The sequence below is a fragment of the Dromiciops gliroides genome, chromosome 4 (genome assembly GCF_019393635.1).
Source record: "Dromiciops gliroides isolate mDroGli1 chromosome 4, mDroGli1.pri, whole genome shotgun sequence".
NCBI classification, from domain to species: domain Eukaryota; kingdom Metazoa; phylum Chordata; class Mammalia; order Microbiotheria; family Microbiotheriidae; genus Dromiciops; species Dromiciops gliroides.
The window spans coordinates 197,882,235-197,899,556 of NC_057864.1; the positions used below are offsets into that span (position 1 = coordinate 197,882,235).

Here is a 17,322-nt window from a genome sequence, read left to right on the forward strand (position 1 = left end):
GGAATTTTAATAATAGGCTGGAGGAAGTGCCCTGATGAGGAAAATAATAAGCCTAGGGGTTCCTGGATGGGGTAACTTCAGAATAGGGAGATGCCCTTAGACATGCCCATTAGGGCTTCTCCTCTACAACCTCAATAATCCGTAATCGGTGTTTCTTCGAAGCCCATCCCATCAGCTGAGGGTCTATCTTCCAAAGGGAATGCCAAGTCAGGTACTTCTTGGTTCTACATGAAACAGAGCTGGGAAGGTTCAGCTAGTGAAGGCAGGGTCCCCTCCAGGGGCTAGGCTCAGAGCTATGGGCTGCAGAGTCTGAAGGCGTGCCTGGGGGAAGGGGGGGGGCGGTCCGAGCAGGCTGTGGGGGCGGGAGGGGGCCGAACCCTTGGGCCGAAGCCCAGCGGGGCGGTGCCGCTGAGCTACGGCGCTCTGTTCGCTCCTGGGCTGGAGCAGTGCAGGCGGAGCCCTTGGGAAGTGATGGACGTGAGCGGTCCCTTCAGCTGTCCCATCTGCCTAGAGCCACTCCGGGAGCCCGTGACGCTGCCCTGCGGTCATAACTTCTGCCTCGCCTGCCTGGAAGCGCTCTGGCCTCACCGAGGGCCCGGGGGACCCGGGGGATCCGGAGCCACTGCTCGCTGTCCACTGTGCCAGGAGCCCTTCCCCGACGGGCTGCAGCTGCGCAAGAATCACACGCTGTGCGAACTGCTGCAGCTGCGCCAGTCTGGTCCCAGCCAGACCCCTGCTCCTGCCCCGGCCCCGGCCCCGGCCCCGGCCCCGGCCCCGACTCCAAATCAAGCCCCGGTCCTGGAGCCGTCCGCGCCTTGCGCCCCAGAGTCGTGGCCGGAGGGCGAGGAGCCAGTGCGATGTGACGCGTGCCCCGAAGGCGCGGCCCTTCCTGCGGCACGCTCCTGCCTCTCATGTCTGGCCTCTTTCTGTACTGCCCACCTGAGGCCCCACGAGCGCAGCCCAGCCTTGCGCGGCCACCGCCTGGTACCTCCCTTGCGCCGGCTGGAGGAAAGCCTGTGTGCGCGACACCTGCGGCCCCTGGAGCGCTACTGCCGAACTGAGAGAGTTTGCGTGAGCGACGCCTGTGCGGCCCAGGAACATCAAGGCCATGAGCTACTTTCCCTGGAGCAAGAGAGGGCTCTCCAAGAGGTAGAGGTCTAGGGGGCTTAACTCCCTGGGAGGGAGCGGGCCTGAGAGCTCAGAGTGGGGAAAGTGAAGTTCCACAGGGAGCTTAGCGCTTTTTGGCCGGGTGGCACAGGAAAAACTAACGGAAGCTTGGCAGAACTCCAAGAGGGAAGTTGGGGTCTCAGGAAATCCAGGAGTAGGAGAGGGCACCTGGATCCCTATTGCAACCTGGTGGGAAAGGCTGGGCGGAGGGGGAGGGTCTTGCTCTTGCTTCCAGCTTTCTTCTCCCTTCACATCTTTGAGCCAGCTCCCACAGACAGGGCTGGAGGGCCGTTATCCAGCCCAGGCTCCCGATTCCCTTCCTGTCCCAGAACCTGGAGGTTGAGTTGATCTGATTTGCTCCTGCTTTTCAGAGTCAGCAGGGTTGGGGGAATGGGGTGTGGCTAGCTGGCAATGCCAGGCTCACAGATCCTCTCTGTCCAGCTGTCCCTGGGGCTCTTGGCGGGAGCATGTGGACAACCCCGCCCATTCCCTTCTTCCCTCTCAAAGCGCCTCTCTCCACTCTCTTCTCCCCGCCCCCCATCCCGACCGTTTCCTTTGGCTTCAGTCCCAGTCTTGGCGCCTCTGGCCTCGGGATTTTCCGTCTCCTCCCTGGAGCTCCCACCACCTCCAGCCTGGAGGGAGTGACTCATGCTACCCAAGGGTTTTGCCTAGAATCCCGTTTGCCGATACCAAGCTCGTTGGATAGTAAACCTCCCCCTCAAGACAACTTGGCCGGTGCTGCCCCAATCTGTTCTTCCCCTCCTACCTTCAGATGAAGTTTAAATGAGACTGGGTCTCTTGCCTCATACTTGCCCCCTTACCCATCACTGATTGGTGAGCAGCCAACAGGCTGAGGGGAAGCCGACAGACTGACAGCTGAATGCTTTTTACTACTCCTCTGGACTGAGCCCTAGTCGGGAGAGACATCAGCAGTGATTTAACCCAACGGGTAACTACAATGTGACAACTTCCCCATAGATACCTAGTGTGGCTTGAAAGAAAACAAACATTCACTACCCTTTTTTAGTCTCACTAACCTAGGGCAGCCTTTCCTCTTCAGGATCTCTCATTGTTAGAAAGTTGTTTTTGTTTGTTTGTTTTAATGATGAGCCTAAATCAGCCTCCCGTCTATTAGTTTTCATTTTTGTACTTGAGAAACAAGTCTAAGAATTTCCTGTGTCCTCATGACATCTCTGCAGATACAGAAAATATTTGAGGACTCTCCAGTTTTCTCTTCTCCAGACTAAACATCATCCATTTCTTCATTGAGTCAACCCTCCTGGTTGTTCTCCTCTGGCTGTAACAAATGAACTTGTTAATATATTATTTGAAGGGGAAGCAGGACTGGATTACCTCCATAATTACCCTCCCCCCCCACCTATCTATAGACACCTTCACCTGGGCCCCACTGGAAGACCAAGTCTGTGTTAGCTCATTGGGTTCAGAGATGGATGCTCTCTTCCTCAGGCTGAGAGTCCCCAGGTCCTGAGCGCTGCAGAGGACCGCTTGGATGAACTGGGTGCTAGCATTGCACAGTCTAGACGTACAGTGGCCCTCATCAAGGTAAGATTCCTAAGTCCCTCGGGACATTCAGTTTCTAGAGAGAAGGAGGTGGGGCTTGGTTACCACTATCCCTTTTCTCCTTTATTGGACATTGACAGCGTCCAGTGTGGGATTCACCAAGCAAACTAGGTAGATCTCTGTGGTGCCAAGGCACTAACTATGCAGTTTCCTTTCTCCCTTCCCAAGTACAAATAGCATAGACTTTCCCCCAGGTACATGCTCTCCCCCCTAGCTCTGATCCGGGGTAGAGTTGCACAATTGGTGCCTTTCTATGTGAGTTGCTTAACTCTTTTATTTTATGTGGAATTATGGGTTGTTCCAGTCTATGCATAGTCAGAAAGCAAAAAATAATCTTAGTCACCAACTCAGAGTTGGAAGAGACACTGGAAATGATCTATTCCAATCCCCTACCAGAAATATGTATTCCTTCTGTCCATGTCCCCTGAGTGGCTCTCTAAGCTCAGTTACACCTTCAGTGCTAACATTAAGTCATGGTAGAACTCATTGCATTTTGGGACCAGCTCTAATTTTTTTTTTTTTAAGGAATCAGGATTAAGTGACTTGTCCTCTTCTCCCTTCCCTTCTCTCCCCTTGTACAGAGTGCAGCACTGACCGAGCGGGAAAAGGTGAGCCAACTGTTCACTGAGGCTATAGGTACCCTCCAGGGCTTCCAGTCTGAAGTGATGGGCTTCATTGCAGAAGGGGAAGCCACCATGCTAAGTCGGGCCCAGGGCGAGCTGAGACAACAAGAGGAGCAGAGAGCCCGGTTGAGCTCAGCACGACAGAACTTGAGTCAGGGTCCTGAAATTGACTCCATCAGTTTTCTCCAGGTGAGGAGGGGCAGGTCCGGAAGAAGGAACAGACCTGGGAAGAGGAATCAGGACCTGGAGGGAGTGGTGTCTTAAGTACAGGGAACTGTGGAGTGATTTCCAGTTACTGTTACCATTCTGGGTGGAAAGGGTGAAGAGACCAAGGAAGGAATCTGGGTAACCTGAAGAGCAAAAATCAGGAATGAGCAAGCTCTAAAACTAAGTGCCCCTGGAAACTGTACCCAGTGACCTGGCATTCTGGGCTGTACCCAGTTTCTTGGTAAAGACAGATCCATCTTAGTTGTGGGAAGATTGGGCAAGGGAGGGGTTGTGGCAAGCAGTGTCAACCACTGAAACTGGCATTCTACCCTGGTATAGGAGCTTCTGGCACTGAAGTTGGCACTGGAGGAGGGGGGTGGCCCCGGGCCAGGCCCCCCAAAAGAACTGAGTTTTACCAAGTCATCCCAAGCCGTGAAAGCTCTTAGAGACCTCCTGACTTTGGCCTGTGCTAACCAGTGGGAGTTTCTACAGGGGATGGGAAGGGATACAGACAACTCACAGAAACTAGGTTTGGAAGGTGGGTGTCTTTCCCCCAAGGTGACTCATTATTCTTCTGTGCCCCAGGTGACTCACCTCTTCTCTTCTGCCCTCATGCCCTCCCCTCCAGTCCTGGGTGCCCACCCAGGAGCTGAAGCTGGAAACTCTTCCTGGTACAGGGTGGGGCCAGTGCTATGGGCTACACTTGGAATTTTATCCCTGGCTAATGATGGAATGGGGACCAGCCCCAAAGGGAGGGACTGGATGGGGTAACAACAGGGACCACTTAAAGGAAATTTAATCCCTTAGAACTCTTCTTCAGTAACAAGAAAGGATTGTCCTAGCCTCTCAGAGACAGTCTGAGGCTTTGGGCTAAGAAGATGGAAAGAGCGGTAACTGGAAGCAGAGAGCTAAAACAGAAGCTGGGATTTCATTTGTAAATGGGACAGGATGTCATAACCCACCCCTGCCTAGCCCTACTCCCCCAGCTTCTGCCTCGTCATTTGGTATAGCCATGCCAGGCACTGGTCTTGGCAGCAGGAGCACGGTTGCTGATGTAAACTGACACGGCTCGTAGGCTTATAGGATTATAGGATTTATTATAGGATATATTACTGATCATCATAATAATAATTAATAATAAATAATCTAGCATTTATATAGCACTCTAAACTTTGCAGAGTGTTTTATATAATGTTATCCCATTTGATCCACATAACAACCCTGTGAGGGAAAGATGGGAAAGCCAAGCTGAGAGAGGTTAAATGACTTGCCCAGGGAAACACAACTAGGAAGGATTTGAACTCGGGTCTTCATAACTCCAAGTCTGGCTTTCTGATTACTGCGTTACCTATCTACCTTAGTCCAACCCTTTCATTTTTCAGATGAATAAACTGAGGTCCTGAGAAGTAGAAGTGACTGACCTAGGGTCACATAGGTAGTAAGCAGCAGAATCAGGATTTGAACTCAGGTGCTCTCACTCCAAATCCAATATTCTTTATGTTCTTTCTTGTAGCAGCACAGGCTCCTTCCTCCCTCTTTCCTCCTTCCTTCTAGATAGCAAACAGAGGGGCAGCTAGATGGTGCAGTGGATAGAGCACCGGCCTTGGAGTCATGAATACCTGAGTTCAAATCCGGCCTCAGACACTTAACACTTACTAGCTGTGTGACCCTGGGCAAGTCACTTAACCCCAATTGCCTCACAAAAAAAAAATAGATAGCAAACAGATACCTCTAGAAGTGGCTCAGGAGGGGAGCAATCTATCCAACCCAGTCTAGGGAGAGTATTTCATTAATAATCCTGTTCTTTCTGCTTTGCTGTGTGTCAGTCAGTCAGACAGAACAATCAACCAGCAGATCAGCCAGCTGCTGGTTAACCGCTTGCCGAAAGTTATTGAGCATGAAATGTAACCACTCTGCATTCTGGTTGGCTAGTCAGGGTTGACCAAAATAGTATTTTAGGGACTGTCTCCTTAGCCACTTCCTCTTACCATCCTCTGCATAGCCTTGGACCAAACCCTTTATATTCCTCTTCCTGTAGCTGATGCAGAATCTCAAGATCCTGACAGTACCAATGGACTGGAGTGTGAGGAATCAAGAGACTACTTTCTTAAGTGTAAGTGTACGCCTGGTCCCAGGCCCCTGGGGCCTTCACTACCCATGAGTCATCTGCCATGCTCCCTGGGGCTGGTCCAGCAGCACGCCCCCTGGTGGAAACCTGTGGCATCACTTAGACAGTAGAAAGACTAGCTCTGGGGCCCTGGAGCAGGCCCAAGCCAGGGTCCTGCTACTGATTCAGAGGGTTTCTTGTCTTGAGTAGATCTCTGCCCACTATAAGGGGTTTAGGGAGTTGGGTCAAGATAACCTGTATTCCTCATGTTTTGGGGGGGGGGGCGGGGAGGAAGGGAGAATTGATTGCTGCTATACTGGCAGAGGGGAACCCCAGTCTGGTTCTGTGCTCTCTCCCTCTCTTTATCTCTGCCTCTGTCTCTGTCTCCAGTCGCCTTCATTGTGGACCTGGACAGTGACACAGCAGACAAATTCCTGCAGCTGTTTGGAACAAAGGGCGTGAAGAGGGTGCTGTGCCCCATCAGCTACCCCGAGTCTCCCATGCGCTTCACCCACTGTGAGCAAGTGTTGGGAGAGGGCAGTCTGGACCGAGGCACATACTACTGGGAGGTGGAGATCATCGAGGGATGGGTCAGCGTGGGCGTCATGGCTGAGGACTTCTCTCCCCGAGAGCCCTATGACCGAGGCCGGCTAGGCCGAAATGCTTACTCTTGCTGCCTGCAGTGGAATGGCCGAAACTTTTCCGTTTGGTTCTATGGGCTAGAGGCAACCCTTCCTCACTCCTTCTGCCCCACCGTGGGGGTCTGCCTGGAATATGCTGACCGGGCACTGGCTTTCTATGCTGTGAAGGATGGGAAAGTGAGCCTCTTACAGAGGCTGCGGGCCTCCAAGCCCCGCCGAGGTGGATCCCCTCCTTCCCCCTTGACCTCCTTCCAAAGCAGGCTGGACAGTCACTTTCCCAACCTGTTCACCCACAGGCTCAAGCCAGCTTTCTTTCTGGAGAGTGTGGATGCCCACCTGCAGATTGGGCCCCTGAAGAAATCATGTATCTCTGTACTAAAGAGGAGGTGATGCTGGGAAGGAGGGACTTCCCTCCTCCTTTCATTCCCAGGAGGATGCTCTGAGCACTCCCTGGTGATACCCCAGGAAAATTGCCAGCGTTATATTTAATACAACCTATACCCATTCCCATCCCCATCCCCATCCCTGGAGGCAAGTTCTGAGAGAGCCCCTGTCCTTACCCTCCCTCTCTTCTCTCCCCACCTCCACTGACAGTCTCCCTTGGGACATTAAGTGGCTAGCATCATACAACTGTGTGGCTATTAGACATAGTTCCTGCCAGGCAGAGCCAGGGCCTAGAAGGGATTAGCCAGCCTGCTAAGCCTTATCTAACTCTCCAAAGTGACTTTGTCTACCCTCATCCCTTATCACAGTGGGAGTCTTCAGCCTAAGCCAGAACTGACCTTGAGAGACCAAACTTTCCTTGTCAAATTACTTTCTGCTTTTGCTCTTCTCTCCCTACAACAATATTCCTGGCTCCCACAAGCTCTTGTCTTTGTTGCTGTTACTGTCTGCCTCCCCCATTGGAATTGTGATTAACACAACCAACACCACACTGTGTTTGGGAGGAAGGAAGAGGGAGGGGGACAGAGCTGAGCACTGTCTGGTGAGCCTGCCCTTAGAGCAGGACAGAGATAGAGAGCTACAGCCCTAAAACATCCCTTCAGGGACCTGGAAAAGAGAGGGGAAATTTCTCTGCCATCCCACCTGCCTCTGTTCTCTTCAGCTGCGATTCTAGGCAGAGGCAGCCAGAGGTAACCTCCCTACCTCCTTCCCCCTGGGTCCTGACCACAGAAATCCATTTTGGGCACTCAGAGTATTTGCTTTGGAAAGGTTGGGTTCCCACCAGCTATTTTCATCCCTGTTGCTGTAGCATAATTCCAAACCTTTCTCTTAGCCTTGCCCAGAATCAAATACAGACACCATTCTCAACAGCTGGAATGGGCCTCTGAAGACTGGGCTGTCCTGAAATTGGGTGAGAAGTCTACCCTACTGTGGCAAAAATGCCCCAAGAGTTGGGACAGAGACTGCTTCTCACACTGGCGCGCACACACACACACACACACACAGCTTCCCAAGGGAAAGGCCTAAGAAAACCTGTGTATCAGTTGCGACATGTATCTACAATAAAGGGAAGTCCACGGCCTTGGTAGTTGTCTTTACCTCTCGTACCCTGGTTTCCAGAGAGCCCTGGATTCACTGGCAGAGGTAACTGGGACTTCTGCAGACCTGGAGAACTATTCATACTCTTTTTTTTTTTTCCCCAAGGGAAGAATCTGTTACTTGGAGCCAAGGATGTGAAAGTGGCCAGAATTCCTAACTCCATTCCCCAACCTTTCCCTATAACATAGGTATGTCTGGATGCAGGTTTGGCAACACCAGGCAGGAGCAAGAGAGAAAGGGAGCCACTGGGACCCTTTTACGCTGCCAACCACTGAGGTCAGGCAGGACAATAGCAGAGTGATGCAAAGCAGATCTACAGCAAGGCCATACAAGTCCTGGTGCTTCCCTTAAGGCTAAAAATAGTTCATCTTACAGCATTCCCAGCCATTTACTTCTTGCCTAAGTCACCGGATGTTGTCTTTTTGGGTGGGGGCCCCGTTGCTCCTTGCTGCAGTGGTTCTGAACATGGTTCCCTTGGCAACTCCATGTTCCTATTCTTAACAATGAAAACTGCTGTTTCGCCAAGGGCCTGGGGCACTGTTCCCACTCCCTTTCCACTAAGTGTCCCATGTTCTCTGGATCCTTACGTGCAGTCCATGAGACTGGGGTTGGCCTATATAACAAGAGGGCTTAGGCTCCCCTTTCTCACACGGCTTAATTCATTATATTCCCAGTACACTGGGTGGAGAGTAAAAGACATTCAATTACAATGTAAATCAGACATGGGACAGATATTTTTTCCTATACTGGAAAAAAAAATGCTTGACATAAAAGGCACCTTGTCAAAGACTTAAGCTGACTAAACTGTCAAGAATAACTGTTGTGGGGCAGCTAGGTGGCGCAGTGGATAGAGCACTGGCCCCGGAGTCAGGAGTACCTAAGTTCAAATTTGGCCTCAGACACTTAACACTTACTAGCTGTGTGATCCTGGGCAAGTCATTTAACCCTAATTGCCTCACAAAAAAAAAAAAAAAAAGAATAACTGTTGTTATATTCTTCTGGGAGGGTGAGCTTAAATAAGAAGCTAAAGGCATTGCTGTGTTTCACCCTGAGGTTTCATACTGTCCTCTCAAAGTCCATGTCTGTCGGCCAGCCAGCCAGAGTTTAGGCTTCTCTTTGTCAGTGGTCATCTTCTCTAGTGCAGAAAATTCCTCTGCCACTGGACACCAGGACCTCTAGATCTCTTGCACTCACTAGGTTTCCTCCAGACCTGGACACATCCATCCCAAGATCGGCATTCAGTCAACTAGGATCAGGCAAAGAAATATAGAAGCAGGAACTCGATGTGCAGGCTCAGGTTTGCCTAGGTAGGGCATATGCTTTAGTAGCTACATTCTCTGCCATTCCTCATTTCTGCTGGTGTGGAGGGAAAGGGCCTCTCTCTCTGGGAGAGCTCCTGTCCACATGGAGAGAGTCCAAGGAAGAGAACTGGGGTGGAGTCCCTCTTCTTAAGAGTCCACTGAATCATCAGCTCTTCCTGCCAATAAGGAGATGGTTTTCATCATCCTCAAAGTACCCTTCCATATTGAGTCACCAGAAACAGGCAGGGGCATCATCCCCAAAGTCCTCAAGTGTACCTTCTCCAAAGGAAGGAGAACCTGCAGTTTTGAACCTGCCCATTTGATCCCTGGTTCTATCACTTGCCCCCCCTGAAATAGCTGAATTAATACCTGGAATGAGTTCCTTTCTAGAGACCCCTCTCACTTTTATAAGTGAGCATAAGGGAACATCGAGGTGGCGCAGTGGATAAAGCACAGGCCCTGGATTCAGGAGGACTTGAGTTCAAATTCAGCCTCAGACACTTGATACTAGTTGTGTGACCCTGGGCAAGTCATTTAACCCTCATTACCACCACCCCCCAAAAAAAGTGAGGATAAGATGTAAAGCAGAAGGAACCTTTGCTTATATAGGCTTAACAGAAGGTCAAGACTGGTTAATGTCAGAACCCAGGTCTCCTAATTCCTAGGGCTCTTTGTTGTTCCCTCATTTCAATCATATCCAACTCTGCATGACCCCATTTGGGGTTTTCTTGGCAAAGATCCTGGAGTGATTTGCCATTTCCTTCTCCAGCTCATTTGACAGATGAGGAAACTGAGGCAAACAGCTTAAGTGACTTGCTCAAGGTCACACAGCTAGTAAATGTCTGAGGCCACATTTGAACTCAGGTCTTCCTGACTCCATGTCCAGCTCTCCACCCACTGCGCCATCTAGCTGCCTCACAATAAGCACTTAATAAATGTTTGACTGACTCATGAGGGGGTTGAATCTAATTATTTCCAGTTTTATATATAACCACCAGAGGGTGCCGGTGAGCTCAGCTGCCCGAGCTGTCAGTTATCCACTAAGCCAAGACCGATAACGCATGCTCGTATATTTCCATTTCTCACACACACACCGCTCCCTCGGCTCCCGCCCCCTCTTCCCTTCGGCGTCGGTTTAAATCCAGCTGGGGTTTTCTGGGCAAAGGCAAGAGATGTCAGTTTCTTTCCCAATCCTCCTGTTTCTGGCCTCCCTTTACTGGGCCCATGTGTATTAGAAAGTATCTGGTTCTTCCTCAAATGAACTATTGTTCCTCCTAATGCTTGGATCCCCGGCCAGAGGTCTTTCTCTGGCAATGCTCACTTAGACACAAACCCCCAAACTGTAAATCTGCTGGCCTCCCAGGGTTTTGTTCTCCCTCAGTTCCCACGATCATTGCTAGCACTTAGAGCAGAATTGGCACCGCTCGGATCGCCATTATGTAGAGCCACACGCACAGAAAGTATTTAAAGCCATATGACTTGCAGATAAGGTAGTTTTATCAGCTGCCCTGAGCTGCTGTTTCAAGTGAGTGGGGAATGAGACTGAGGAGTGAGGAGCTCTGTGATGGGGCCCCCTCCAGCTAGTTCTCCATTAGGGATTCCGTAAAGAAAGGGAGTAACCCATCCAGCTAAAAGGCAGCTTCACCACAGCTTTCTGCATCCCTGAAAGTCTCTCGCTGGTCCTAGGCTTCAGTCCCCAGGAGTGGTAATGCTTGATGTCAGCAGCTCAGCCTGTGATGGTACAGTTGAGTGAATGCAGGCTCACACTGGGCTGGCACCGCATTACTATCTTTTTCCATCTGTCCACTAGGTCATAGTCTCTTTTTTTCCCTCTTTGCTTCCCTCTCTCCTCTCCTCCCTTCTCCTTTCTCTCTCTCTCTCTTTTTATTTGTCTTGTTTGCTGGGCTTTTCCTCTCTCCACTAGACCTCTTCAAGGTGAGAGTCAAAACCAGAACTCTGGGTAGTTTGCAATAAAGTTAAATCTGAAACCCCTCGGAGCTGAGTGAGCCCAGAAAAAGGGACTTCCTTGCTTACAGGCAGCTCTATCTGCTGGTTCCTAAGCTGTTTTTGGAGGAGCCTCCCCCAAAAGTTGGTTACATATTTTTTTAAAAAAGGTTTTTGGGAACAATGCACTATCTTATAATATTTATATAGGAAAAATGCTTTCCAAGTTTCAAAGAATCTGCTTACAAATCAGATCATGAATACTATTCCTGGGGGCAGCTAGGTGACACAGTGGATAAAGCACCAGCCCTGGATTCAGGAGTACCTGAGTTCAAATCTGGGCTCTTAACTAGGCTCTTAACAAGTCACTTAACTCTCATTGCCCCACCATAAATAAATAGATAGATAAATAAATAAATAGGTGAATGAATGAATAAATAAATAAATACTATTCCTCTGCCCTCTGTCCTGCCTTTCTTCCATCACACTGGTCTTGGGAGAGGGTCAGAAGGAGTGGGAGGAAGTTTCCTCTATTCTGACTGTACCTTTTCCCCTCCTCTTCTAGCTCAATAAATTATCTTTTTTAAAGTCAATTCTATTTTATTTTCAGGTCGACATTCTTTCCCTCCTACCCCAACACTCTTTTGAGAAAGCTAGATTCTCATGTCTATTTTGCATTCAATCTGTTGCAGTTTGTGTTTTGGTTGACCTTGGACAGATATATAGTTAGAAAAGGGAGGAGCATTTTAATGGGCAAATAACTTCTTAGTATTATTATGAATATAGTTTTGATCTTCTGGATTTCCAAACGGGTCGTGGGAACATGGGGTGACAGGTACCAGAAATGACACTTTAACCACTTCTATTCCAGAGGATAAACATGCAAAATGAGAAGACTGAAAATCTATGCATGCACACATTCACACACTTTCTCCCTGTATTGAGAGAATGGAAAAAGAGAGAAAGAAGGCACATGCATTTTTATGAAAATTTATTCTCAGTTTTGGAAAATGTGTTTTGCCATGTCCAAAAAAAACCAAACGTATTTCAATCCATACTTTGAGTCCATAACTTCTATATTAGGAAGTAAGACAGTTAAGTGGTAACAGTGGATAGCAAGCTGGGCCTGGAATCAGGAAGACAAGTTCAAATTCATCCATTGGCACTCACCTGTGTGATCCTGGACAAGTTACTTAACCTCTGTCTGCCTCAGTTTCCTCAACTGTAAAATGGGGATGATAGTACCTTATTCACATTCAACAAGAGATATGAGTTTTAAAGCAGTGGATGAGGGATCTTGAAATGATTTCTTTGCAGGAGTCCAAGGACTGATTAAAAAAAAAAAAGTTTGGCACAGTAATGAGCTGTGAACTGGTCCTGAACATTTTAGAACTATGCCCCAAAAGTCACTAAACTATGCACACCCTTTGATTCAACAATACCACAACCAGACCTATAAACTAAAGAGATCAGAAGAAAGAGGCAAAAGATCCATAAGTACAAAAAGATTTATAGAAGTTATTTTTTAAGTGGTAAAGAACTAGAAACTAAGGGGGTGCCCATCAACCAGGAACTGCCTGAGCAAATATGTCACTGTAATAAAATACTATTATTCCATAAGAAGTGAGGAAAGGGATGGTTTCAGATAAACTTGGAAAGATTTGTATGAACTGATGCAGAGTGAAGTGAATACAATGAGAGGCATGATTTATACAATAGCAAAATTGTACAGAAAAAATCTTTGAAAGATTCTGATGAATGCAAGAACCAATCAGTTCCAGAGAACTGATAATGAACTATGTCAGCCACCTCCTGACTAAGAAGTGATTTTTTTTTGACATGGAAATTATTTTATTAATAAAGATGTTGAAATGTATGCATACCAATTTAAGTACAAAGCACTTTTAACCTCAGCAATTATTACACTAAAACAGTAGCAGATTTGACAGTCTTATTCACAACTACAACAATAGTTTACAAAGCTTTTAATTAATATTTCCTCTGTTTAGTACTCCTCTGCCTCCCATTGCATGGGTCACCCCTCTCTGTCGGTTAAACTGAGGACCCCGGACTCCTGTCCTGAAAATCTGAGGCTGAAGCCTAACCCATCTGAAAGGCTTAGGTTGACTACTGCTAGTATCTGCAGAAGAGCTGGATGGAGGATCTTGGCTGGTAGAAGGAAGATAAGACTCATCAGATGCCTGAACAGGCTCTTCCTCCTGTTGGCTATCAATCTCTAGGCCGGCTTCTGAACTAATTCCTTCAGGTTCTGTCTCCACAAACACTTCATCTCCATCATCACCTGTCCCTGTTTCTGCAGTTGTGGATAAACTGCCAGTAGATGTTGTCACCATTGGGACAGACTGAGATGCATGCTCAGAAGTATCAGAAGTAAGGGGCAGGGGCGGCTAGGTGGCACAGTGGATAGAGCACTGGCTCTGGATTCAGGAGTACCTGAGTTCAAATCCGGCTCAGACACTTGACACTTACTAGCTGTGTGACCCTGGGCAAGTCACTTAACCCCAATTGCCTCACTTAAAAAAAAAAAAAAAAAGAAGTATCAGAAGTAGTACTTTCAGTAAATACAGTCACTGGAGCTGCAACTTGTAGGGGAGTAGTCGAAACACTTCGGCCACCAGATTCTTCTTCATGTGCTAGGAAGAGGGGTGTTTCATACATACCTAAGCCTCCTTGAGATGCAAGCTGACCAAGATCTGAATGGAAGAAGTGATTTAAGATTCAAGATGCAGAATGAGTCATCCATTTTGGGACAATATGGAAATTTGTTTGGCTATGAATATTTATTTCAAGGGTTTTGTGTTTATTTTAAATTGGAGATGGAAGAGAGAAGAAAATGCTTGTTAATTGAAAAACAAAATGAAAAAATTTATATGTTTCATCCATGCTGTCACTTACCAAAACTCTTCAGACCCATATGGAACCCTCCCATATAATAAATCAATATAGTTAAAACAATCCAACATATAACCTCTGTTGGAGAACTACAGACCTGTAATATCACTTCCCTCATTTTAGAGGAGGGAGAAATCTTTCTTTCTTTTTTTTTGCGGGGCAGTAAGGGTTAAGTGACTTGCCCAAGTTCACACAGCTAGTAAGTCAAGTGTCTGAAGCCGAATTTGAACTCAGGTCCTCCTGAATCCAGGGCCAGTGCTCTATCCATTGAGCCACCTGGCTGCCCCTGAGATATATTTCTTTTAAAATATTTTTACATATTTTGTTTTATAAATTGTAAAGTGCTATATAAAAGTTATTGTTGTTGTAAACATTATACTCTTGTCTTGGCATAAATTGCCCCTCCTATTGAATCATTACCATTGAGAATTGGTGGGGTAGGGGCAGCTAGGTGGCGCAGTGGATAAAGCACCGGCCCTGGATTCAGGAGTACCTGAGTTCAAATCCGGCCTCAGACACTTGACACGTACTAGCTGTGTGACCCTGGGCAAGTCACTTAACCCCCATTGCCCTGAAAAAAGGAAAAAAAAAAGAGAGAGAGAATCGGTGGGGTAGAAATATCTGCTACCTAGAATTTTCCAAGTTCCCATGGTTTCTGACCTTGATGTAATTTCTACAAATAAAGCCACATGGAGGAGCAAGAAAGAAGCAGAGGCTGCCATGGATGAATGATGGAAGATCAGGATGGGGCCTTCCAGTATTCCATTTTGGACCATCCAACTGTGGACTAGACACATGAAGACCACAAGGAGAGGAAAATGGAGAATGAAACCAAGATAGGGACTAATGCCAATGAGAACAGACTGAGATAAAAAAAGCAGGCATATGGTCAGTGAGATACTTACCCTAAGTGAAGAGCACCATTTGTCTCCACTGCCATCCCTTGGAGGTTGGAAAATTGTTTTCTATTTACCTTTCTGACTACTCCTGGTTTTCTATCCAACCCATTGGAAGGAGGTATGGCTAGAAGGCAAGATATCTTTCCCCATCTGGCTGCACAATGCAGTTGACATTTGGATATTTTATTTCTTTAGTTGCTTATTTATATGAGGGTGAAACTGATTGAGCAAACCAATCAAGACACCCTACTCCATTAAAGTAAGATGCCCTAATATCTTAGTGAGATGAAAACAAGTCTCAATTAACCAATCAAATCAAAGTCTTTACATTAAGAGTAAAAAGTTGGGGCAGCTAGGTGGCGCAGTGGATAGAGCACCGGCCCTTGATTCAGGAGGACCTGAGTTCAAATATGGCCTCAGACACTTAACACTTACTAGCTGTGTGACCCTGGGCAAGTCACTTAACCCCAATTGCCTCACCAAAAAAAAAAAAAAAAAGGAAAAAGAAAAAAAAGAGTAAAAAGTTCAGGGGCAGCTAGGTGGCTCAGTGGATAGAGCACCAGCCCTGGACTCAGGAGGACCTGAGTTCAAATCCAGCCTCGGACACTTAACAATTACTAGCTGTATGACCCTAGGCAAGTCACTTAACCCCAATTGCCTCACACACACAAAAAAGAGAGAGAGTAAAAAGTTCTTGAATAAACTGGATTGGCAGAGGAAATCTAGTCATGTCTTCTGGGTCTTCTATAAAATAGAAGACCACTTCAGAACTCAAGTTAGTTGAATATCTGAATGAGGATGACCTTGTAAGCTTCAGAGGTCTAAATGGTTTTAAAATGTGCATCTCCCCATAGACATCCAAACATTGTCCCAGGACATCAAGAGCTAGCAAATAGTACCCTAATTGAGAGCCAGATTAGACACAGATTCATCACTCTGCAAAGAACCCAGTGAGGAAGATACATCATGCATAAGGCAAACTGTTTGATCATCCCACAAATGGGAGAAAAGGGCTCCTAACAACCAGGAGATGAGTTACCCCTTTGCCACATATGATCTCTAAATTTGAGTTCATTTCCCCCTGGATTCTATGTGTCTTAGACTTTGGGGGATTGTTTTGTATCAATTAGATCATCTTAAATACCCTTTTCTAAAAGCTGACTGGATGACTGGATGAGAAGCATGATGAGAAGCACACCACTGAGGCCTCATGAGGTGTAGCCTTAAAAAGACATCCCCAACTGTTAAAAGGAAAATGCTTTGTTTAGGCTTTCACCCTGATTCACAAGGCAAAACTCAGGGAAAAGAAATAAGTCAAGGTAGCAACAAGTTGACAAGCTGATCACTGCAAATCAGCAAGGGATTCAAGATGGAGCCAGTTTTTATCAATAACTTTTTTTTTTTTAGTGAGGCAATTGGGGTTAAGTGACTTGCCCAGGGTCACACAGCTAGTAAGTGTTATGTGTCTGAGGCCGGATTTGAACTCAGGTACTCCTGACTCCAGAGCCAGTGCTCTATCCACTGCACCATCTAGCTGCCCCAAATAACTTTTGTAATGTGATAAAGATAATCTGGTTAGGTTCAGGTCAGCAAAAGGGGATGGGACAGCGCATCTTCCCCAAATGCCAGTCTGTGCAGGCTAATTATGTAGGGGGTGACCTGGTAATGATGTAGGAGGCAAAAAGGGGTTAACAGAAAAACCTAGAATCCAAGCTCTAATTCACATATTAGCTCTAAAAGGGATTCAGACCCCAGTTAACTTAAGATTTGGGAAATAAGTCAGGGCCTAGGTTCTCTTACCCACATAAATCAGTACCCATAACAAGAACATACAGAGGCAGGTCATAAAGACTTTAACAATAACAATGATACGCTGACAAGGTATAGAAATTCAAACTAGAAATAAATGAAAAATGAAGATATTTTGAAATTAGACATGGGAATCAGAAAGAGACATGTGCAGAAAAGGCCAAATTTGTCCCCAGATTTATGACGTGTAAACCCCCAAAACACACCTCCATGGAAAAAGGTACCCACCTCAGGGGTTGGCTTAGGACCCCAGGAACTCCAAATTAGGATAAGCCCTCCCCTGTATCTCCCCAAGGTGGAGATAATTATAATGAGACTCATAATCAATTTATCCATATGCCATGGGGATAATGGGGTATGGGATTTGGGGTAGGGGTTGGGGTCCTTAGGAATTCCTCTTTAAAGAATTACACCCTCAGGGGTGGCTAGGTGGCGCAGTGGATAAAGCACTGGCCCTGGATTCAGGAGTTCCTGAGTTCAAATCCAGCCTCAGACACTTGACACTTCCTAGCTGTGTGACCTTGGGCAAGTCACAGTAACGATTGGAATGACGCCACCTGCTGGAGACTTACTGTAGAAGAGTTCTGC

General features: G+C 47.3%; 1 protein-coding gene across 1 annotated transcript; it reads left to right on the top strand.

The window, feature by feature from the left end:
* Positions 1 to 464: 464 nt before the first annotated feature.
* On the top strand, positions 465 to 7,818 carry TRIM47 (tripartite motif containing 47). The gene is made up of 6 exons (XM_044004454.1): positions 465 to 1,149; positions 2,635 to 2,730; positions 3,330 to 3,560; positions 3,918 to 4,116; positions 5,617 to 5,691; positions 6,076 to 7,818. Exons 1-6 carry the CDS (start codon positions 472 to 474, stop codon positions 6,714 to 6,716), a joined length of 1,920 nt encoding a protein of 639 aa, XP_043860389.1. The 5' UTR covers positions 465 to 471; the 3' UTR covers positions 6,717 to 7,818.
* Positions 7,819 to 17,322: the final 9,504 nt, after the last annotated feature.